At 37.0% G+C, this 23,371-nt stretch overlaps 1 protein-coding gene across 5 annotated transcripts; it reads left to right on the forward strand.

Annotated features, from left to right (window-relative positions):
* The first annotated feature begins 464 nt into the window (after nucleotides 1-464).
* Nucleotides 465-22,701, forward strand: LOC108147957 (polypeptide N-acetylgalactosaminyltransferase 5). 5 transcript variants are annotated; one of them, XM_017274746.2, is made up of 11 exons: nucleotides 467-610; nucleotides 1,085-1,106; nucleotides 15,640-16,396; nucleotides 16,779-17,125; nucleotides 17,182-17,348; nucleotides 17,840-18,158; nucleotides 18,226-18,403; nucleotides 18,672-18,852; nucleotides 21,607-21,746; nucleotides 21,810-22,043; nucleotides 22,102-22,701. In XM_017274746.2, exons 3-11 carry the CDS (start codon nucleotides 16,217-16,219, stop codon nucleotides 22,246-22,248), a joined length of 1,893 nt encoding a protein of 630 aa, XP_017130235.1. In that variant the 5' UTR covers nucleotides 467-610; nucleotides 1,085-1,106; nucleotides 15,640-16,216; the 3' UTR covers nucleotides 22,249-22,701. The 5 variants fall into 5 exon arrangements, with proteins under 5 accessions (XP_017130236.1, XP_017130235.1, XP_017130234.1 ...); XM_017274747.2 differs by lacking the exon at nucleotides 18,672-18,852 and adding an exon at nucleotides 20,222-20,402 and having other exon boundaries at nucleotides 465-1,106; XM_017274745.2 differs by having other exon boundaries at nucleotides 467-1,106.
* The last annotated feature ends 670 nt before the right edge of the window (nucleotides 22,702-23,371 follow it).

Genomic DNA, 23,371 nt, shown 5'->3' on the forward strand with positions numbered 1-23,371 from the left:
TATCGAACTAAATAAACAGTGGGCGCGCAATTTTAAAATGTAGTCGAAAGTTCAATGGATAACTGTTCCCGCTTTCAGGTTTAAATTGTTTTCTAATAAAACAGTGGAATAAGAAGTTATTGTTATGAAAAAGATCAATTACAAAAAGGTTTTGAAAATCTAAGCAATTTAACTGCAAAGCACATTAAAAACTCTTCAGATTCTCCGTCAACCGTCCCAAAAACATTTAAAGATTTTTTTATTCTGGGGTGCTGAATGTAGTAATTCTATGGCAATAAGTCGTTAATATTGCTTTACAATGGTAACGGGAAATACAAGGCAGTATTTTCAAGAACAAAATATTAAAAAATTTTATAAACAAAATTTAAACATCAAACATACCGATGTATCGATAACGTTATTCAGCTGGGCCTTTTTGACACGGGCTTTTTTTAGTGACTTTCGTTTGGTCACTCTGAAACCTGAAAAATCTATTTAAGCAACCCACAGGCGCTCTTCTTCGTACACTTTTTTTGCTACGAGGATATGTCGCGTCGCGCATGAATTAATTATTAATCAAAAAGAAAATTAACAGTGCTTGTGCAGTGCAAGTGTGATTTAAAATTTTAGGGTAAAAAAATCACACCAAACAAATAAAATTCACCCACACAGTCAAGCAGATGCATACGTGTGCACTTGATACGCACACAAACATACACACACACACACACGCGCGTACGCAACAGAGAGTTGTAGTTGTAGTAGAAAGTGCAGCAGGCGCGGTCCATAATACATACGTATATATAAGTAATTCGGACGTGTAAATAAACCGGGTCGCCCATAATTTAGGGGCGGTACTACGCCCTCCGCCGGAATCGAAATCGGAGTAGCGGCAAACGTGTTCAATTTCCGAATCTCCCTCCGCTCTTTCTATCCCTCTCTTTCTCTCGGTGCGTGCAAGTGTGTGTGTTAGTTAGTGAGCGGTCCGTGTGTGTGTCTGTTTTTGTTGGTCACTTTAATTCGCCACATACACACACTCTCAAAAAAAAAGACTCGCGTTAATCCTGCATCGTTTTTGTTGCTGTTTTATCCCTACATCCTGCAGCTTCCAGAGATTTTCCCTTTCGGTAAGCGATTTTCAATCCAGCTTTTCATCTATTTTTGCCCCCATGCATTTACTTATTGGAGCTGTTAATGCCAGTGCGTTGGTGAACTTGATTCTGATTGGAGGTCGAGCCAATTAAACCGGTTCGTGTAAATAAAATCCGCTGAAGATTCGCCTTCTCGTTTTTCTGGCTAAATGCAGTTTTCCTGGTTGGTACCCGTTACTTATTAAGTATATTTGGGTATATTGAAATTGCAAAAAGTACATATTTGGTATTTACAAAAATTTGTATCTTATCATACGTTATTTGTAGTATCTTTTAAAATAAATTTATAAGCCCAAGGATACACATTTTATTGGCGTTAGTTTACTTTCATTGATGCCAATCATTTTTAATAATGGCTGATAATTAATAATTTATAAAAACATATAATCTTAAAAAATCGGAAAGAAATCATGGATTTTTATAATACATTCAAAATCGATTGAATATATTAAATACAAAATTTAAAGTCAAATATTTTTGAAGCAAGGTACATTTTGTATTTCAAGTATGCGAGGATATCAACTTTCCTAAGCTATTCTTTTTTTTTTTTTCTTGTTTCTCCCCCGCCTATGCGGGCATTGCAAATGCATTTCTTTTTATCAGCTGCATTGTGGAACCGAATGCATTAAGGTCGCCGTTTTCCACGTGCAATTAGTGCCCACAGCTAATGACAATGGGCCACGTACTTATCGGCCGCACTGTAATGATGATAGTGCCCACCGGATAGGCAGAAAGTAATGCTCACTTGGATCGTGATATTTCGTTTGGGAGAGCTAATGGCAGGAAAACACAAAGACAAAGTACTGATTGTGGGAAAGATTTCGCGGAAGCAGTTCATATAATTTATACTGATTGCCCGAAAATCACGAATTCTTCGAAGTATTACTCACATGGGTAAAGCCTTATCTACTAGAAAACTCTAAAATTGTCGCTTAACAAAAGGAGAGATTGTTATAATTCTAATTCTGTATTAATTTGAGAACTAACAAATAACAATATCTCTGAATGATTAAAGAAATTGCGCTAAAATTAAGTAACTTATTAAAAGCTTTCAATAACCTAGAAGCCGCTGAAGGCTTTTGGCTACCGTTCCGCTTGAGGAACAGCGATCCGCCTTGCACCCTGCTAATAAGCCACGCCCACTGTTCGCCCACCTGCCCCCTATCTTAGATACATACCTGACCAACCTGACCTCGGCCTCTGCAGCAGTTGTTGTGTGCAAATGAAGCTATAAAACTGGCCCATGCCACCAATAAACGAAAACTTTTTTGCTGGCCACTCTTAATGGCCTAGAGATCATCTCCCCGTGCTCTTGTTCACCACCTCCTCATGGCAATGTAGCAATGTTATCCATTTCTCTACCCCTACCCCTTCCTCTGGCCATCTCTATCCTCTATCAAATCTAGTCTTAGAGGAGAAAGCCATCAACGCTCCGTAAATTCCCCCGAGCTAACACCGAAACTACAACAACTACATATGTATACCTACCTATACAACACACCTGCAACTACAGTTATGGCTGGCAGCGTATAGAAAAGAAGATGGGGAGCACAAGTGCGATGCTGTACGAGAAAAGATTTCCCCGTAGTAAAGCGGGTTTTACTCTATCGTAATTGTCTAGGATGAAGCTGAATTTTTTTTATAGCACTGTCATTGCGGCTTTTTGTTGCGTTTTCGTGTGGCAGCACAAAGTGATAAAGTTGACCGCAGATGAAATGACAAAATGCTATGGACTTGGTCTTAAACACAGTTTCCTGCTCATGATCGAGTTTTCGATGGCATGTCTCTGTGCTCAAGTTCTATTTATAGGGAAGAAATCTGGGCTAAAGAACAGTCTTCGTTGGGAAGTTGTTAATTGAAACCGATTTTCTGTCTTTCTTTCTTCAAAGGAAAATTAGCGGCAACTTGATTATTAATCTTATATTCTTATCTTCTTTCTGATGATAATTCAATGTCAAACAGCATGAGGATTTATAAATCTGTTTCTTCAGAAGTAGTTGAAAAGACAGATTACTCAAGTTGTCATAATTTGCTCGTTTAATAATTTTTATTTGCAGTTTCTAAGTATATTAAATTCTTTCAATCCTAAAATTGCAATGATTACCTTTCCTATTTCTTATCCTATTCAAGATGCCTTTTTCATCTACTTCAGAGTATGTCAGAGTTTATTAGCTAACTTTGTCATTAATTTTTTCCTACGACACTTTCTCGTCCAAAAGCTAGTTGGCAGAAGAGCAAAAATGATGCTTTTGCCGTTGTCATCTTTTTATGGGTGGCCCCCTGTTGCAGTTGGCTGCTGCCACTCATGGCAAAATGAAGACAACTCATCTCGGGTTTTTAGCCCCTTGCCAACCGCCAGCCTCCATCCAGCCTCCCATATCAACCCTCTTTGGGGCTTTGAGCTTGATTGAGTGCAGCAAGTGTGCACCGGGGGCAGTAAACATTGGATGCACAGAAAGAAAGTCTTCTTTTTTTTTTAGTATTCCATAGCTAATATCATCTAAGTAGTTTTAATATACTCTTTGATTATAAGAAAGGGAATGTATAGATCATTTTGGATATTGTAACTTATGATATAAACTAACAAATAAGCAATATTAATCTTAGTATCGCAAAACTCTTGGTGACAGTGGCCAGTGTTCAGCCATGCCATCACATTATTAAACGTTAATGAGTTTTTAAGACTTGTTTGCGCATGTGGGCGATGCGATGCCGATGCGATGCGATGTGGTGGCAAAGAAGATGGAGTGCTTGAGCCGGAGTTGCAGCCTTGAAATTGCAATTGGCCGCCATGGCCAGAAACAGTCAAAAAAAAAAAAAAAGTGGTGGGGAAGGGGCCGAAATTGGTTTAAAAACACACCAGCAAAGCAGCAGTTGCAAAACCAACAAGAGTGGAGCCGTGCCAACTGGAGCTACAATTACAAGCATCATTGGCCTTATTTCGTTTTGTTTTTCTTGCTCGTTTTTCGGAGCTGCTGTTTCGAATGTCACAAGATACACAGATATAGACCCCGACCCGCACCAGTGGCATTAAAGCACAGCTGACGTAGCTGACTACGTATATTTGCACAGCTTTCGCACTCCACCTGCTGACTCCCTCGCTTTTTCCCCACTTTTTTTTTAACGCCTTTTAGTTGCGCTTTTATGGGCATCCGAAAATGATTACGCGGCATTTAACACCAGCAACAGAATCTATTTCGCAAATGTAGCACTTTTATTTCTATTTTTGGCTCTTAAGTAGGCTAAAAATGTTTATAAGCCGGAAGGTAGACAAGAAATTCTTTTTGTTATCGCTGTTTTCTATGTCTTATTCTTTTTGTAAGGTATGAAAAACATTTTTGTGCTACACTTTTAAGAAGGAAATATGAGGAATTCTTGCAAGAATGTTTGTATACTGTAAAACTTATTCTTGTCTTGGAAAATAAGGCATGAAACGCATAGTCAGGGCTGTGAAATAATGGCGAACCCGACAAAAACAGCTTTGCGGCTATGACATTAACAACTGTTTATGAAACTATTGAATAAAAAACTTTATACCTCCCTCGTTTGTTTTCCCCATTTCTATACAATTTTTTCTTTCATTTTCGCCCGTGATTTTGCATTTTTTCCCCATCAGTTGCCTTTTTCATTCTCTTTTAAATTGTTGTCTAATGAAAATGCCTTGATTATTTATGAGCATAAATTAAAAATTAACAGTACGCCGCACACTGCACCTACACAGGCGCAATTCAATTATGTTGCATATATTTCATATTGCAATAGCAGCGGGAAATTTATGAGCCATGCCCCCAGGGTCGAACTTGACAAAGACCAACCGAAACCCGGGCCCAGACCTAAACACAAACCCAAACCCAAACCCAAACCCGAACCCAGACCCCGCTAAAACCAAACCGAATCGTACTGGAGCGCGCCAACCAGCCAAGCAGCACCGCCAGAAATGCTAAATTAAAACAACGGTGGCTAATAAAAATTGTCCAGTTTCTATTTTCTCCTAATAAAAGGTTGCTTCTCTAGAGATGATGTTAAAAAAGATTAAACTAGTAAGTTATTTAAAACTTCAGAAAAACATTACCTTCAGAGAAAAATTTTTTTTGTTATTTAGTTTGTAGAATAAAATAAAACAAAGTTTTTAGAGGTTTTTTAATAATTTTTACTATAGAAATTTAAAGAATGTTTATATAATTCGTATGTGTAAAGTTTTCTAAAGATACTTGTTGATTTTATATGTGAACTTAAGCAAAAGTGGTGTAGTTAAGTAATTAGAAAAAAAAATCTTAGTTATTGGCTGAAATATTTTTAAAATATTTCCTTATTGCAAATAACTGCAAACTAACCAATCAATTTGAAAATCAAACCAAATTTGTGGTTGGCCACAAAGTGCGATGTGGATTTACGCATCCAAAGACCTTGGAAATAACCAGATTGGCCCAGAAAAAAGCCAAGTTGTCAACGCTGATTAACCAAATGCGCTAGCTAGCAGCAACAATAGCTGCATCAACAACAAAGGTCCAAAACGCAGCAGCCAGCGCAGCATATTTACCAAGGTTGGCAACGCAGCTCCACTGGGTGCAATGCAAATCGTGAACGGGCGGGTGGGTTGCTAGAGTGGGTGGTGCCCAGGTGGTTTTGCTGGATGGTGGCCCTATAAATTCTGATCAACTATTAGTGCATGAAAAGTAGCCGGAAAGAATGTTCTGTTATCTGAGGCACTCGCCTTCGACGAATAGCGATAGCGGCGAAGCACACTCAACATTGAAATAACATTTACCTAACATAATTTTGCACTCCTAAATTTAATATTTTCACATTCACGTGTGTCGGGGACAAAAGTTAACTTAACTATGATTGCTCCTCCATCGTGCTAATTACAATGTCTGCCGGTTAAGTGGCATCAAACGGTTACGCAAGGTGTTTTAATTAGTTCAATGGCACATGCCACATGTGCTCTCCGCCTCTGTGTCTTGTTTCCAATCAATTTGGGTTGGAACCCAATGCCATTTGCACAACAGATAAGCCGACTGACAGTCGCACCATCATCCAACGATGAACAGAACCAGTGAAACAATGGCATGCAAAATTGCAAAAATAAATTACGCAAACAAATGTGGCTTCTGCCACATTGTTAATCTTACTCATTAATTTATGCAGACATTAATTTTATAAACTCGTAACCAGACACTTTTTAACTCTTTATGACTAAGAAGTGTACCGAAAAGCTTCGGCTTAATTTAAAACTTTAAAACAAATTCAATAAAAAACCAAGGGTTTGTTGAACAAATTTCAAAGGCACTCAATACTTAATAACTTGGTCTTTACTTGTATATATTCTTTATAATCCCGAAACAGCATTTACATATATAAGCTTCAATTAAAGTACTAAATTTGTTTCTTCTTTCCTCGTCCCACAATGTATTGTTGGGTAAATACTTGTTAAATAACTTTTGTGTTTGCGGACATTTGTTCAGAAACTTTTCTTTACATTTACCAAAGAGTTCTCATCTCTTTTTCCTCACACCCCAATAAAGTTGAAACCAAACGCTTTCAGCTTGATGAATTTCAAATATTTTTCTCACTATTAGTTAGTTAGTATATCTCATCATATATTGTGGAATATTCTCTTTAAATTTAAATTCCCTTGCAGATGTTGTCCCATTATAATCACAATGCGCAACGATGACTCAGAAATTCTTTGGCATAGTGTTTGTGGGTCTGGCACTTTGCATTAGTTTGTTGTGGTGGCGCCCGCTTGAAGATTATGAGGTTGTGTAAGCTCCCTTTTCAAACCAAACAAAAAAAAAAAAAAAACCAAGGGAGCAGAAATAAGCAAATGTGTGCCATAGAAATTTGTATTCCATTGTCATGGACACGCATCACATGAAAACGAGGAGCCGACTGGAAATGGGGATAAAGTCCGTCAGTCACTCATATGTTCCTACAGTTCTGGTCAAGATAATAGCACTTAATTTATATTTGGCAAAAAAATATTATCCATCGGACAATGTTATCTTTTGAAAATCAAATTGTTGATTATTACCCACAAAGGTGAGTTCTTAAGTGAATGATATGTGGGCTTGTCTTTGAAATATCTGCCGTAAACCTATAAACCTATAACAACATGAGGGACCATAAATTATTTTATGAAACCTAAATATTGTAAAACAATAACTCAAAATAAAAACATAAAAAACTGAATTACTATAATTGCGACCCCAAGTGTTTATATATGCGGCTGTAGGGAACGCATTGTCCCCTATACGTGTAAGTCGAGAAGAGAGTGCGATAAAAGTGGGACATCGAGGAAAAAAGAGGAATCGGAGGAGGAATTCAGGCTGCTGCTGGCAAGGAAGACGATTAAGTCAAGGCAATAATAAGGAAATAACATTTTAATGGCACAAAGAGAGATTGGCCTGTGTTTGTGTGTGTGTGTGGATGGGAAGGAAGTATTCCGCCAAAAATAAAGAGGAGGAGATTGTAGGGTGTGCCGATGGTTCGAAAAACCGCACAGCAGTAGAATCACGTCCACGCCCCCATTTCCTCCCACCTCTCCCCGGCGCATCTCTTACTCCCGAGTGCGTTCATGCGTGATTGGTTTTTGTGATAAGAGTGGGTGGTTGGGGGCTTTTTTTATTCGAAAACTCAGTGACCTGCTTTGATTTAATTTCGTAAACTAGTTTAACGATTGAATTGGATTTGCCGTGTTTAAATTGAAATCTATTTGAATTGTGCTAGGCCAAGAATTCATTTATATAGAAATGCCATTATTGAGAATTGGGTAACGAAGCTTAGTTAATTTTCATAGAAAATAATCCAAGGATTTATATTGCCACATAGATGTGTTTATAATACTTTCAGGACTTTCATTTGATTTAGTATTGTAATTTTTAAAAAGTTTATGACAAAGAAATTACACACGTGCCGTTTAATGCAATTTCAAATTGTAAAATTTTCTTTACACTTACTGTTTCAATTTGTTTAAACTGTTAATTTATCACTTTATAATTAGCTAACAATGCAACTGAAACTAATTTGTACAAATAAAGCACCCGAGTTTTCAAATTTTCCATACAGCAATTATGTTCCCATTTAATTAAGTCAACCTTTCTCAATGCATAATTGGCCTAATCCCAAGCTGCTGGGCATAATTAGGGGCAGAACAAAGCGAAACAACAGCAAATTAATGATGCGGGTCCAGCGTAAACGGGAGGTTTTCCGGGTGCGAGTTCGAGCCCACCCAATGATGGTCCAAATAGAATTACCATTGTGCCAAATGTCAAACCTCGAAAAACTTTTCGTTTGTTCCACTTATTTGTCTCCCTTTATGCGCAGGCTTTTTTGCTTGCCTTGTTTTCGTGCAAAGTTTTACAAATTGCATGAAAGTGGTATAAAAAAAAAACGAAAAAAAAACAAAAAAATGCAAAGTTTGTTTTAAATAAAAAACGCCGCAGAAAAAAGAACTCGAGTACTGTAAATGAGCAATTGCTTTGCAAACGCCGGGTCGCTTAGCATATTTCTGCTTTCTAAACGCCCCCGCTTCTTACTTATCCTCTTCTGCTACATTTAACACAACTGAATTCTTTTTTCTTATTTTACTTTCCTTTCTTTTCGGTACACCGAAAGCTTTTTTTATATTTTACATCAATATATTACTTATTTCAATATTGGTCCAAGATGGCAATCCTCACTTTGACAGATATGATACACTGATCAAAGATTTACTATAAATGTTGATTTACTATAAATTATACCAAAGTCCTACTGAATTTTTACTGTGTACACATGCCAAACATTAAGCTCCGATTCTTTGTCCTTTTCTATTACCCACTGTTTCTCTTTCTATTTACTTTTAATTAAAATGCGAGTCATGAAATCTATTTTTTTTCTTGCGCCAAAAGTTTTCAAGAGAAGGAAAGACAGAAAAATTAGCGCAAAAATCCGTTTTATGAGCCTGGGACCGCTGATGGTTGCAAATGATAATGATGATGATAATGTCCCCATATCCAGATACATTATTCAGTTGTCAATTTTCGTATTTCGACACATTTCTCTTCGTTTGGCGACAGGTTTTCATACCCTCTTATTTTCTCGGTTTTCCTCTCGAAAATTCCTATTTAATTCGATGTCATTTATTTTCTCTTTGGTCGGCGGGAAAATCTCATCTTCAAAGCAATTTTTATGGCTTTGTCCATTTATATTGATTGATGCCTACCCACCAAAGGGCAATTCAAATGAATTACTTTTGTATTTGACTAATTTGTTTAACGTTGCATTTACTTGTCTGTTTACCTGAGTTTAAATTTAAATACCTGACAACGGCAAACAAATACATTTTTGAAGCAGCTGGGTTTATTTTTTTTTTGTCAAGCACACACCATTATTTAAATTTAAACAAGTATGTCAAATCCTTTGAAAACCTGTTGTTGTCTCCCATTTAGTCACTAACGTTCCCCAGACGAAACGTTTTTTTTTCCGCACTTCTTTGGGGACTCTTTTTAATTGCTATTCCCATATCAGAACACGGCTGGATTTTATCAGCAGTTAGGTTTGCTTAACAGTGGAGCTTCTCTAACTTGAAACGAGTAAGGTGTTGGTGATAAAATTTTACGTTTCTTGTAAATAATCGCTTATTAAATTCAGTAGTGGTCATAAAAAAAAGCACATTTTTTTTGATCTCCATAAAAATTATGACTTAAACCTATAAATTAATTAAATTAAATTGCATAAATCGTCAATTAAATATGTATTATACCCTTTCAATGTCAAAATAAGCTTTTATCCTATTTATCTCCATTATTATTCTAAGAACTTAAACTGTATACAAATAATTCTACTTAGGGAAGTCCGAATATGTTTAAAAAAAACGCCAGCTGAGTGGGGAAAATTAGCATTTTATTAGCTGAAATAGCGAGGCGTCGTCATCGTCAACGCCGTCGTCGGCGACGTCTTGGTTCATTAACCTGCCGGACGGACTTGGCATCGCATTTGTTTTTATGACTCCAGAAGCCGAGACCGGAGCGGTCTGTGGATTGTGGAACCTGTGTGTATGTGTAAAAGTGGGGCGTATTTATAGCGCTAATTTGTATCATTCCCTGGGCTTACCGCTTCTCTGCATGCCAACATGAAACAGAAATAAATTTTATTTGTGTGCAATATAAATTACGCGCCTTTCACATCAGGCACATCCAAGAGTCAGGGTTTCAGAGTTTCCAGAACTTCTGGCAGTCAGCCACAGATCATTAAAGTTCCAAGTGCAGGGCCCCCAGACGCCTACAACGAGAATTACCCCCCATTACCCCCGAAAAAACGACACTGTTGAAATTTATGTGTAATTTTTTATTTCAGTTTGGCGCGACTTGTTGTTGAAGTGTGCTCCAAACGAGTCTACTTAATTATACAAAATATTTTCTCTGCCCAACTTAAAGTCGGGTGATTTATAAGTTGAGAGTATGCTGGTGCAATGGGATGATGAATTTATGTGTGTGGAACCTGTTTTGGGGTATGCAAAATAATAAAATAATGCCTGGAAGTCAAGTTGTAGCGTTTATGATGCCCGCCTATTAGTCAACATTTTATGTTCAGACGTGTTGCAGGCAAATTTTAATAATAAAATAATTTATTAATTATTATAAAATGTAAATAGAAAAGTGGGAAAAATATCTGTTCAGATTTCCTACAGTAAATTGAGATTTATGTGTGAACAAAATAAAAATTGCTCCCATGTTGGATTGTATGCAAAAAAAAAATGAAAACCCATGTTAAACCGGTCCGGCAGCAAATGGAATGGTCACCAGCGGGTCAGCAAACTACTCTCATAATTGTACAATTCCATTAATTGCATTTAATTGCCTACGTTTTCCAAATTGTTTTCACTGTGCGCCTTTTTCGTTTGTTTTTATTTTGCTGTTAGTGTTTCATTTGCTTTTTTTTTGCACTCTTAATTGCATTTTGTGTTACAATTTCATTTTGTAAGCGTTGTCACAATAGTTGTTGCCCTCGTTTATTGGCTCTGCTGCCTGCTGCTTTTGATTGTTTTTTGTCACCATCGGGACATGACCTTCGCCAACACAGCCGCCAATTCATTAATAAATTACTACAAATTGATTGCCATCATGCACAGATTTTCACTGAGTGCTTAATAATATATTGTGTTTGGATGTACATACGTACAAACACATCACTTTCAAACAGTTTCGATCTGTGAACATTATGCAGCTATCGCCGCTTCACATCGCTTCCGCATCGTGTTTGAGAACTTCTTGTAAAAGCTGACACAGATTTTCATCAAATTAATTGCTGTGCGCTTTTTTAAGTGCGCGCCACACACTCAACAAGCGTGCTAAGTGTTTTCGGGTCCAAGTGCAGTTGAAACACGCTTACAAGCTCATCTACAGTGCCTGCAAATAAATGTTATAAATATAACATTTTTTATAAATTTTAATAAGATACTTACACAAAAGTCAATAGGTAAAAAATAAACTTAACTTTATTTTTCTGAACCAGAATATATATCAATATTTGCTTGAATCATTTAATTCCTATTTTGCCTTAACTTTTCCATATACTAAGTTAAATATTTCTAATATAATATAAGAAATAATAAACGAAAAGCCACCCTTATATGGCTTTGATTTATTTTTGTGTTTATAAAGCTTTAAAATTAAATGAAATCCAGTTTTATGTTTTAAATCCTCATAAACTTTTTCCTGTTGAGAATATGTTTTGCAAAAACTTATAACTAGGTTACGAGAGCTCGACTTCATAAAATAAAAAGTTTTGGCAAATTATAAACGTTTGAAAGCGAAAAGTTGGAAAATCTTCGAGCCACTACTGTACATAGCTGGCGTGACACGCCCATTGGCGCCCCCATCCGCCTTATCAGTGGCAATAAACAGCGCAGCTTGAAAAGCTTTCAGCAGCGCCATTCTCACCCAAAGGCCACCCACACTCTTTTGGCCCTTGTAAAAAATGTTAGCTTCCGCTTTGTGGACCCGACCAAGAAAGAAGCCGAGGGGCCAAGAAAAAGCGGAAGGGGGGGGAGTGGTTGATGACACCGGAATATTTCAATTTATGGCACTTTGACAGTTTTTCAATGTTACGTGCTGCGAATTTTTGCGCACTGCTGAGCTCGCAGCGCGCTCTATTTTAATTAAAATCCTGGAAAATTAAATTAAATAAAAAAAAATGTTGGCTGCAGCAGCAGGGCGAAGAATCTGACAAACATTAAATACTTATCAATAGGGCCACCCACGTATATATAAAATCCTATTGAGAGACAGAAATCAAAGCTCCAGTTCAACAGAAGCCGGCAACAATTGAAGTCGACTGTCGTACACATAAATCATCAATTGCTGTCGGCACTGCGACTGAACAGTAACTCAAGAGTTGGCACCAATTAAATGCTGAGAACAGTGCAACTTCAATAAACTTTCTGCTCATTTCAGTTATTAAAAAGCTTGTTTGTTGTTTTTGGATTTTAATTTTATCTAGAGCGGTTGTAAAACTTTTCAATATGGAGTAAGTTTTAAACAAACATAAAACCAATCAAGTTAAACATCTATTCAAATTATTGTTTTAAAGTGTTTAATTACACGTCAAAGGGCGAAATACTTACTTAGCCATCAAATGTTGTTTGTTGAGAGTATTTTGGCATTCAATAGCCCAGAATGTTTCATTATTCATGCTGCATGTACCACAAATCGAGAAAACACTGTGAGTGTGTTGTGCACATTTGCCTAGAAACGGTTGTTCAATTCTGCTAACTAATCGCCATCCTCTTGTAGTTTCAATTGCTTTGAATTGCAATATAATTAAGTTATAATGTAGATTTAATAAATATGGTCATCAGATAATAATCCAATTAGTTCTTAGATTCAATAGATTCCGGTGAAGTGCAGCAAAAGTGATTAATTCTTAATGGAATTTTACTCTTGTTTTTTTTTTTGCCACCTTCTCCTACAAATTATTGTAAATATTTGTTTGCATTCGTTGCTGTTTTCAGCAGTTAAACTGATTACCTGTCAATTAGCAGTTCGCAAAGCGTGACTTGCTACCCCAACCTCCATGTGCATTATACCCCCAATCCATTACGATACATATGTGGGAATAATTGAATTTCAACATTTTACCATACCAATTATGCTCTTTTCAAGCAGAACTCTGAAATTGTAAAATGTATTCATTTGACATTATTGTAATTAAATTGTCTACAGTGGAATATGTATGCAAATGAATGGCAGCAGAACAAACAACCGTGAAACCGAGCGGTTTCAATTTGATTAATTTAAATACAGCAAACACAAATCGAATTGAAGTGAAAATTCCTTTTGACAGCCGTGTAAAGATGGGTTTTTTTTTTATGATTTGCCATGATGTAATAGTTATTCCTTCTTTTTTTTTGGCTGGGTCAGTTATTAAGCAATCTAATAAATGGTGCAAGTTTTTTACCATTTATCAAATGTGAAATCCCAATGAGTTGCTAAATTGTTTTGCGGGGCATTGAAAGTTTAAATTAAATTGTACTTTTGTGCACCCCCTTTGATTTCTAGGCTTTTATTTACAGTTTTACCCTTACCCATATGGATAATTATAAAAACTGGAATTCATATTTCACATTTTCTTGTTATTAAATGTATTATTGATGGCTTGACATGGCTGAAAGGGCTCTCCAGTGAGCGCCACTGAAGTTTGCCTCTTTTGGGGTCTGTCTTGCACATGCAACTGCATATTTAAGCAGAGTGATGTTTCCTCTCAGCCCCCAAAACCACCCACTTCTCCATCGCCATCTGCATCTGCCCTTTAGGCAGCCTTGCCAAGTGGTGGTGGTAGTGGTGGTGATGATGATGATGGTGATGGTGTGCGTGTGCTCCACGTAACGTGATGTCAGATGGTGGGAAAAACTGGTTTTTCCGACTACCAACTCCCAGGCTCGTAGTCTTGTCTAGTTGGCCGCTCAACGAGGTTGACGTCGCATGCCTTATGAATGATTCAAAGGCACGTTATGTGCGCAAAAAATGGTAGATGCAAAAACTTAAATGAATTGAACGTCCGAAACTTAATATACCCTTATTGAGTGTATATTGTTGTTAAAGGGCTATTTATTGCTAGTGCTGGACATATTTTGGTAGCAAGAGCGAGAATGTTGCATTCTATTAGGAATATGCTTAATATATGGCCATTAAAAGAATATTATTTTATTTTTGATCATATCAATTATTAGACATTAAAGTTTTTATTTAAAACATTGATCTTAAAATGGATCCATATTTGCCAAAACAAGTGATCTTAAATAAATTTAAAAGAGCAATAATGAAGAAATCATAAGTTTTATAAAAATGACTAATACCCTATTGAAAGGGTATGTTTTAAGCCTGAAAAGCCCCGGCGAAATACCGTTAAGAGTTGTTGCGCTTTTGGCTAGTACTCGTTCTCCCTCTCTGTCACTCCAGTTATCTGGCTCTCTCGCTCTGACAGCTTGTTTGGCATGAGAAGTTGTTGTTGGAGGTGATGCTGCCTGTCTTGCCGTTGTTTGTTGTTTTTGTCTGCGACTATGACCTTTGTCAATGGAATTTTTGGCCAAAACGGCATTTGGAGAAAAACAAAAAAAAAACTGTATATTTTTTCTCCTCTTTCTGCTTCATCTTGCCTTTGGCATTTTGGTGTGCAAAGCGCTAGAGATTCCGCGGTGGGATCCAGCAAAAAAAAAGAGATTCAAGCCGGAAAAAAGGTATTGAAAGTTAAGCTTTGATGCGATTTATCGTTGCAGAGATTTCGCCATTTGCATTTGGGATATATGTACATGTTTGTGATGTTTTCGCATGGGGAATCGAACAGGGCACCAAAGAAAATGTCAATATAAATCAATTTTATTTGACTGCCTGTTTCAGTTCATATGATATTTCCTGTAAAAGTTTTTCGTTCTCACATTTCCGTGCATTCCTTTCTCTTTTATTGACAAATAAATATAATATGTTCTGTAATGTTTTCTGATGTAAATATTCTTCCCTTTAATATTGTAGATAAATCTTTCTATATTTTATATTTAACACTTTAATTAACGTGTAGTTGCAGCAATTAACATGCTTTTATTAGCATTTTGCTAGATACACGTCAATTAACACGACTTGTCTTTAAGCTACCAAAGATGCAAAGATACATTGCAATCTCAAATGAAATATTACCTCACTAACATTGAGATCAAATCAAATTGATATTATCTCATAATTAATTTTTATAGATATTAATTGCTAACATATGCTCTTAGCCCAATTGGGAATAAATTGGTCAAAAAATAACAAACGGAACAAATACACAACACTAAAATAAATTGAGCTCAATTATCTGTGTATCTATTTGCTAATAAAAAGCGCTTATTCGATTATTACCGTATAGAAATAAATCACGGCAGCGATATGAATTCATAACTTTCATTTTTTTTTATCCCCTCCCCACTTATTCATTATATCAAAATAATTTATCATGATGCTTATTGTTTTCTCTTCTCCTTTCTTTGCAGTCTAATAATAACGAAGGTCTTAATTTTTTTTGCAAAAGCGGAGCGAACTGATAGCGTAATATTGAAAGTGGTCCGGGAATGAGTTTTCCGAGGCGATACTGGACCTGGAAATCGTCTCCATGGACTGAGAGGATACGGCAATAGGAACTCGAAACCGGAGTCAAAGGTCAAACCGAAGGGCTAGCATGAGCGAGAGTGCAAGGGAGACACATAGACAGACAGCTAGAGAGAGGGAGACGAGACGAGAGGAGCTCCCATATGTGCCAACAACTAAATCAACAACAACAAGAACAACTACAGAAAAATTAATAACATTTCACGCTTGAGGGAGCGATAAAAGTCTGATAACGATTGATAAACAACCAACCAATCAACAACCAACAGTTTAAAACACAAGGCACAACCCACATCAACATATCGTCAACAAATATAAAAAAAACAGGGTACTAACATGATCGCCCCGCACTAATCCAAGATTTTGGTTCCACATCATCAAAATATTATCCCAATTCGCCAAAATCCGCAGACTATAGCCTCCTAGACACCAACGATAGTTAACAGAGATTATAAAATAATCATGACTTTCTCGACCTTCACACGCAAAATGCGCGGGCGCATGCGCTCCAATACCTGCCGAATCGTCCTGCTCACCTCGCTGGTCTGGGTGATCTTCGACTTCGTCCTCATCGCCCGCTATTCGGATTGCATCGGCAAGGATGGATGGCGATGCAAGCGATCCGGGGAGTACGATGTGGAGGTGAGCTTTATCTTTGAATTTACTATCTTCATAACACGAAAAAGGATCTTTCAAAAGAATCAATTGAAAGAACAATAATTATAAAACGCTTCGTTGGCCACTTTTTCAATCCTTTAGAAAAATACATTAAAACTTTATGATCCATTAGTTTAAAATTTTAAATGATGTTTTATTAAACGAGTTATAGTATCTGAAACCGAACTTATTGAAAATAAACTTTTAAAATTAAATTTTTTTGATTTATTTCAAAGATACTGTTTTTAATTATCCATATTTAAATTTTTTTTATTAGGTCAAATAAAAAAAATTTAACCCCTATTATTACATAAATACTTAACACTTTACTTATATTCCAATTGCATAAAAAATGGTTTATCACCAGTTACCCAATGCCGAACGCCTGGTGGATGACAACCAGTTGGTAGACGATAATGAGATCAATACGGAGAAATCCCTGGATGGAGATTCGGGATCGGCTCTCATTATGGGCCAGGGCTTTGCGCCGGGTGGCATTTCCATGACCTATCCCAGCGTGGTGCTAAAGAAATGGTTCCTGGCACCATCCGTCCAGGAGGCCAAGGGTAAACCGGGCGAGATGGGCAAACCGGTGAAAATACCCGCCGACATGAAGGATCTCATGAAGGAGAAGTTCAAGGAGAACCAGTTTAATCTGTTGGCCAGTGACATGATCTCGCTGAATCGCTCGCTGACCGATGTGCGACATGAGGGGTGAGAGTGTTTAATCCTTTGGTTAAACTGGTTCCTAAAACGAAACCCTCTTTTAGTTGCCGCCGCAAGCATTATGCCTCTAAGCTGCCCACCACTTCCATTGTGATAGTTTTCCATAACGAAGCCTGGACGACCCTGCTGCGAACGGTGTGGAGTGTTATCAATCGCTCGCCGCGTGCCCTGCTCAAGGAAATCATCCTGGTGGACGATGCCAGCGAAAGGGGTGAGTTAACGATATCCATGAGGTGCTTGAAATCTCTCAAATGTGTAGAAATGCAACATCACAGGACAACAAAATAAGACTTTGTATAAAAATAAATTTAGAAGAGACTTATCTAAGTATATTTTTATACCGTGCAGTAATTGTAATTTTGCGGTCTATTAAAAAAAACATAACATTAGTTTTACTTAAAATATGATGGACATTTTAATGACATTTAAATTAATAAAAGAATTGCATCTAAGTTTAATGTTATGCGCCACAATAAAATATATTTTAAATCAAACAATAAATGTAGTTATTTATACCACGCCTTAGAATCAAAAATTAATTATAAATAAATAGAAATTAGAGTGATCTCTAGTAACATAGTTATAAGTCGCTACACCCTAAACACGTTTGGCAGTGTAATCTTTTCACCTAAACATATAATATCTATTTTTAAAAAGCTTCATTACTTAATTACCTATCTTCTGATTTATCTCACTTTACAGACTTCCTGGGCAAACAGTTGGAGGATTATGTGGCCAAGCTGCCGGTGAAGACCTTTGTGCTCCGCACAGAGAAGCGTTCCGGATTGATACGGGCACGTCTTTTGGGAGCCGAGCATGTGAGTGGTGAGGTAATCACCTTCCTGGATGCCCATTGTGAGTGCACAGAGGGTTGGCTGGAGCCGCTGCTGGCGCGGATTGTGCAGAATCGTCGAACGGTTGTGTGTCCCATCATTGATGTGATTTCCGATGAGTCGTTCGAGTATATCACGGCCTCGGATTCCACGTGGGGTGGTTTCAACTGGAAGCTCAACTTCAGATGGTGAGTGTGAATAGTTTCCTGGTCAAAAGGGTAATCCTTTTATAATAACCATTTAATCCTCTTTTAGGTACCGAGTGCCCTCGCGAGAAATGTCGCGCAGGAATAACGATAGAACTGCTCCATTGCGTACTCCAACAATGGCCGGTGGCCTGTTCTCCATCGATAAGGATTACTTCTACGAGATTGGTTCCTATGACGAGGGCATGGACATCTGGGGCGGCGAGAATCTGGAAATGTCGTTCCGTGTAAGGCAATCAAATCAAAGCATTTTGCAGATAGCTTTTCCCGTTTTCTCTTTTGTTTTGTTTCAACTTTTTTTCCTTAGCTGCCAGGCCAAGTCGCAAAACAAATTCAGCTCTTTGCATAAATCTAAGATTTCGTTTTTTTTTTTTTTTTTTTTCTTTTTATTATTATTATTGAAACATTTTAATTTAAGTCTTTAAATTTGATCTAAAAATATTTGTACTCACAAAAACACAAACCATTACAACAATCATCGATGATAACCCGCAGATTTGGCAGTGCGGAGGCATTTTAGAAATAATACCCTGCTCCCACGTGGGTCACGTGTTCCGTGACAAATCGCCGTACACCTTCCCCGGCGGTGTGGCCAAAATTGTGCTCCACAATGCCGCACGAGTGGCCGAAGTTTGGCTGGACGAGTGGCGTGATTTCTATTATTCGATGAGCACAGGTTCGCAAAACAACAACAACAACCACCAAACAATCAACAAATTTAAAACAGTCAAATAACATTCCAACCAACCACAAGTCGATTTTAAATTGCGTGCATCTAACTCCTAACTTTAAGAATTAATCGTTTTCTATTTGTAATTGGCTTCAAAACGCTAACAGACAGAAAAACAACACACACACACACCCACACACACTTTTCGAAAAGAGGTCCCCCACTAAAACACTAACACACAACATTAAATCAAGCTGATATGTTTTTTGAGCATAAAACTAATATATAGCCAATGATTTTGTGTAACCACCTAATAATATATACATATAATTAACTAGATATCCTTAAATATCTCATGTAGCTCAGCGAGCTCCCAAATCGATGGCAGAACACATCAACTTACTTTCTTATAACCGCACTGGCATAACCAAATTAGTATGTTTCCTCCTTATGATTTCTCTCAATGAAATTCTTCTCGATGTTCTTTAAATTCTTCTCAGTTTCTCATGCTCATGATCGTTCATCAAAGAATTCAAGCTCAGCTAACTAAGAAATAATATCATATGCTCTCAAATACTAAACACCAATGTTGAATAATTTAGATGCCTAGGTATTAACGTATCCAGTTATCCAGTAAAACCGATTTGAAAACCCTAAGCTAAACATAACTTACATAAACTTAACTTGTTGCTTATTAATTATGCTTTAAGTATCTGACCAATTGGTAATTAATTATAATATTTAGTTTATTATTTTAAGTTGTAACTAATATTTAATATTTTGTTGACATTTTTTTTTTGTATTCTGGTTGCCTTGAGGGTTGGGTGTGGTTTGATAAGCACTTTGCTATATCTTATTGAAAAGGAAAAAATGTTATTGGTTTTAGATTCCCGTTCGAAGATAAAGAAATTGGCTTTCCTTAAAAGGACAAATTTGATATAAATAACAAATTGTTTTAACTTTTTTAAAAAGTCGAAGAACAAATTCCTTTTCCCTTTTTTTTTTTAAACAAAGTGCTTGGCAATCCCTCAAATTAATCTTGAACTTTAGGGAACGCTCTTTATCTCGTTTTCTTCTGGATGTTGCTTAGATTTAAAGCCATCTTCCCTTGGTCTTAGCTCGTTTAGAAACTGCTGGTTTTAGGGCTGTGGCAAAACAGCAAGCTAGACTTGGCTAAAACCGCTCTTTAACAAAACAGCTTTCTATATATTATATATCTTTGTGTATATCTTTTTCGTCCACTCCTTGACCACCAAAATGCTCGATTGTACTGCTCGATTGTCAAAATATCAACCAAACACACACAAATAAAATCCACAATGACAAACCCGATACGAATTATGCAAAAACCCATCCCATAATCGCGCGAATCCAGGTGTGGATGTGCGGAGGGGTGCTCGAGATCGCGCCCTGCTCCCGTGTGGGTCACGTGTTTCGCAAATCTACGCCGTACACCTTCCCCGGCGGCACCACGGAGATTGTCAATCACAATAATGCCCGTCTGGTCGAGGTTTGGCTGGACGACTGGAAAGAGTTCTACTACAGTTTTTATCCAGGTTAACAAACTACAACACAAAAAAATAATTAAAAAATCACAAAAAAAAAAAAAAATCTATGAAAACCAACAAAACAAACAACAGAATGCTCCTCCACTTTCTCTCTCATTCTCACGTTATTTCTCCTCCACTCTCTAATTTCTATTGTCTGTCTCTTAAATAGTGTTTTGTTCCGTATATATCTCTGCATAATATAACTACAATATTTATCTCGAGCAAGCAGCACGCCCCCAGCATTATGCAATGTCTATATACACATACACTTAATAAATATATATATCAATATTTATGATTTATGGCATGGCCGTGACCAAAAAATCCAATCCACAATATATATAAAAAAAAATATATATAGCAAACCACCGATCAATCAACTGAATCCAGCCACGAAATATTTTTCTTTCTTCACCTTTTATCTTTGATTTGCAAAAAATGTTTTTGTTTTATTGGTTTCCCGATTCCCATTTATTTCTCTCTGTGTTGTTTTCGTGCCATTTTCTCAGTACCGTTCTGGTCTTGTTTCAACCAACACCACCACCTATAAAAACACACACCTGCTGCCTTTTGTCTTTGTCCCCTATATTGCGTCCCCATTTACCACCAGCCCCCAAAAAACAAAAATTTATAGTTTTGGAGAGGAATAATCACGAGAAAAGGTTTAAAGAAAATTAAATTTAGTGGGAGTGGTTAATAAGAGACTTATTTATTATGTCCCATTCCTTGAAATTCCTTTTTATAGCTTACATCAACTTATAAATCTCAAAGTAAATATTTTATATTGGTAATGGATTTTTGTTTAAGCTTTTATTTATTAAAACACCAAACTATTAATATATGTGTTTATGTCTAAGTCTCTTGTAAATAAGATAATTGGCATTGCTTTCACAGTTAATGTATTTTAAAACGCTTGTAATTTTTGGGCTGCATTCGTGTTCTGGTATTTGCATGCTTTTAATGTATTAACTAAATTTGAAGAATTTTTGCGGTTGCTTAATTTTATAGTATTTATCTTACATCTTTTGTAATTATATTTGATCACAAAAGCATCTTTAACTTGCCTTTCTAACAAACACATACACCTAGAACCTAATACACAAAACACTCGCCAGCATAAATGTTTTCAATTTATATTTCCGAATGTCCTTTATTAACTTTTCCTTTGTTTTTTTTTTACTTTATTTTACAATTTATTGCATAAATTTAGGAGCTCGCAAGGCTTCGGCTGGCGATGTCAGCGATCGCAAAGCTCTGCGTGATCGCCTCAAGTGCAAGAGTTTCCGCTGGTATTTGGAGAACGTTTATCCCGAGAGCTTAATGCCTCTGGATTATTACTATCTTGGAGAGGTAAATTCATTAAACTCATTAAAATTGTGGCTTAACATTAACTTGTATATATTTAATCAACAGATTCGCAATGCGGAAACGGAAACCTGCCTGGACACGATGGGCAGGAAGTACAACGAGAAGGTGGGCATCAGCTATTGCCATGGCTTGGGCGGCAACCAGGTGTTTGCCTACACCAAGCGCCAGCAGATCATGTCCGACGATCTGTGCCTGGACGCATCCAGCTCCAATGGCCCCGTGAATATGGTGCGATGCCACAACATGGGCGGCAATCAGGAGTGGGTCTACGATGCAGAGGTGAGTGTTCAACCATTAACAGCACTGAATATTTATAAACTATCTATGTATTGTCCAGGAGAAGTGGATCCGCCACACGAATACGGGTCAGTGCTTACAGCGGGCGACGCGGGACGATGCCAACACGCCGCTGCTGCGTCCCTGCAGCTACGGAAAGGGCCAACAGTGGCTGATGGAGTCCAAGTTCAAGTGGCAGGCTCACTAGCTGGATGTCACTGGGACAACCGACGACTACAACTAAACTCAACGGATCCTACTAACTATACTGAGAACTTCCAATTTATGTTTAATCCTTGCTGGCTCTTGTTTTCTGACGATTACGTATGCTAAGTTCTTACGCATCTAAGTTCTCTCTATGCTAATATCAAATATCTATCTCTCTGTGTGCGTGAATGTGTTTGCGGCCGGATGGTGTGAATTACTCCGGCGGCAGGATGTCTTCCCAAAATCTTGATGCGCGTGTGTGAGTGCGTGAGAGTCAGTACTAAAATTTAGATTTATCCGTTTACATGATATGCATGTATATTGTGTTTATATAGGCAGGCAGTTCTACGATTTATCTAGGTATATATGTAATTGTAATGTAAATTTACATTAGCTTCGACCAAGTACCAATAAATTGGCATTTAACTGACGTTTTGTGCTTCGCAGAATATCATTTAAAGAGTACATAAATTGAACCCAAGCAAATGCAGGCCAAGCAATTGCCACAAGTGTGTCATAGCAAAACATAATTTAATACTAAACAATACTACAATGATGCAGAAGCTTCCAATCTCTCTTTCTGCCCAACGGAAAAGCCCCAAGCACACGACATTCCTAGCCAGAATTGTAGTTGAGGAAATCTTAACGGTTCGCTCTTGTTTTTGTATTTAAACTTTAAGTCACTTCATGGGTTGTTCCTTCTGCGCACCTATCCCACTTTAGGCTATAAAATGATCAGAGAATCTGTTGCTTTGTACCAAAATAACGCGCTCTTCATATCACAAATGGAAACTACACGAAAATGCTTCTAAACCATAATCATTATACAATGGAAAAATATAAAAAAAAAAATCTCTAAAAATTGCACGCATATCATAAATACAGTGTAAAAATATTTATAAACTACATTCAGAAGAGAAATAAACAAAAACAATGTAAATACGATTAATGTAGCTATTAAAATTATACATTTAAATAAAATATTTATGTAGTACCTATATGATATACACATATATGCAAAGCAAGCAAAACTGTACTATAAATTGCATTTAGTTCTAGGTTTAACGTTAAGTTCTAAATTAAATTTAGATTTAGTCAAAGTTTTGCATAACATCAACAATAGC

The sequence above is a fragment of the Drosophila elegans genome, unplaced genomic scaffold (assembly GCF_018152505.1).
Source record: "Drosophila elegans isolate 14027-0461.03 unplaced genomic scaffold, ASM1815250v1 contig_814, whole genome shotgun sequence".
Classification (NCBI taxonomy): Eukaryota; Metazoa; Arthropoda; class Insecta; order Diptera; family Drosophilidae; genus Drosophila; species Drosophila elegans.

Bases quoted from the DNA above. Each gene is read 5' to 3' on its own strand.
- LOC108147957 (XM_017274747.2), top strand. From the start codon at position 16,217: ATGACTTTCTCGACCTTCACACGCAAAATGCGCGGGCGCATGCGCTCC. The intron at 17,126-17,181 runs GTGAGAGTGTTT...ACCCTCTTTTAG, and splicing joins ACCGATGTGCGACATGAGGG to TTGCCGCCGCAAGCATTATG. The intron at 22,044-22,101 runs GTGAGTGTTCAA...TGTATTGTCCAG, and splicing joins AGTGGGTCTACGATGCAGAG to GAGAAGTGGATCCGCCACAC.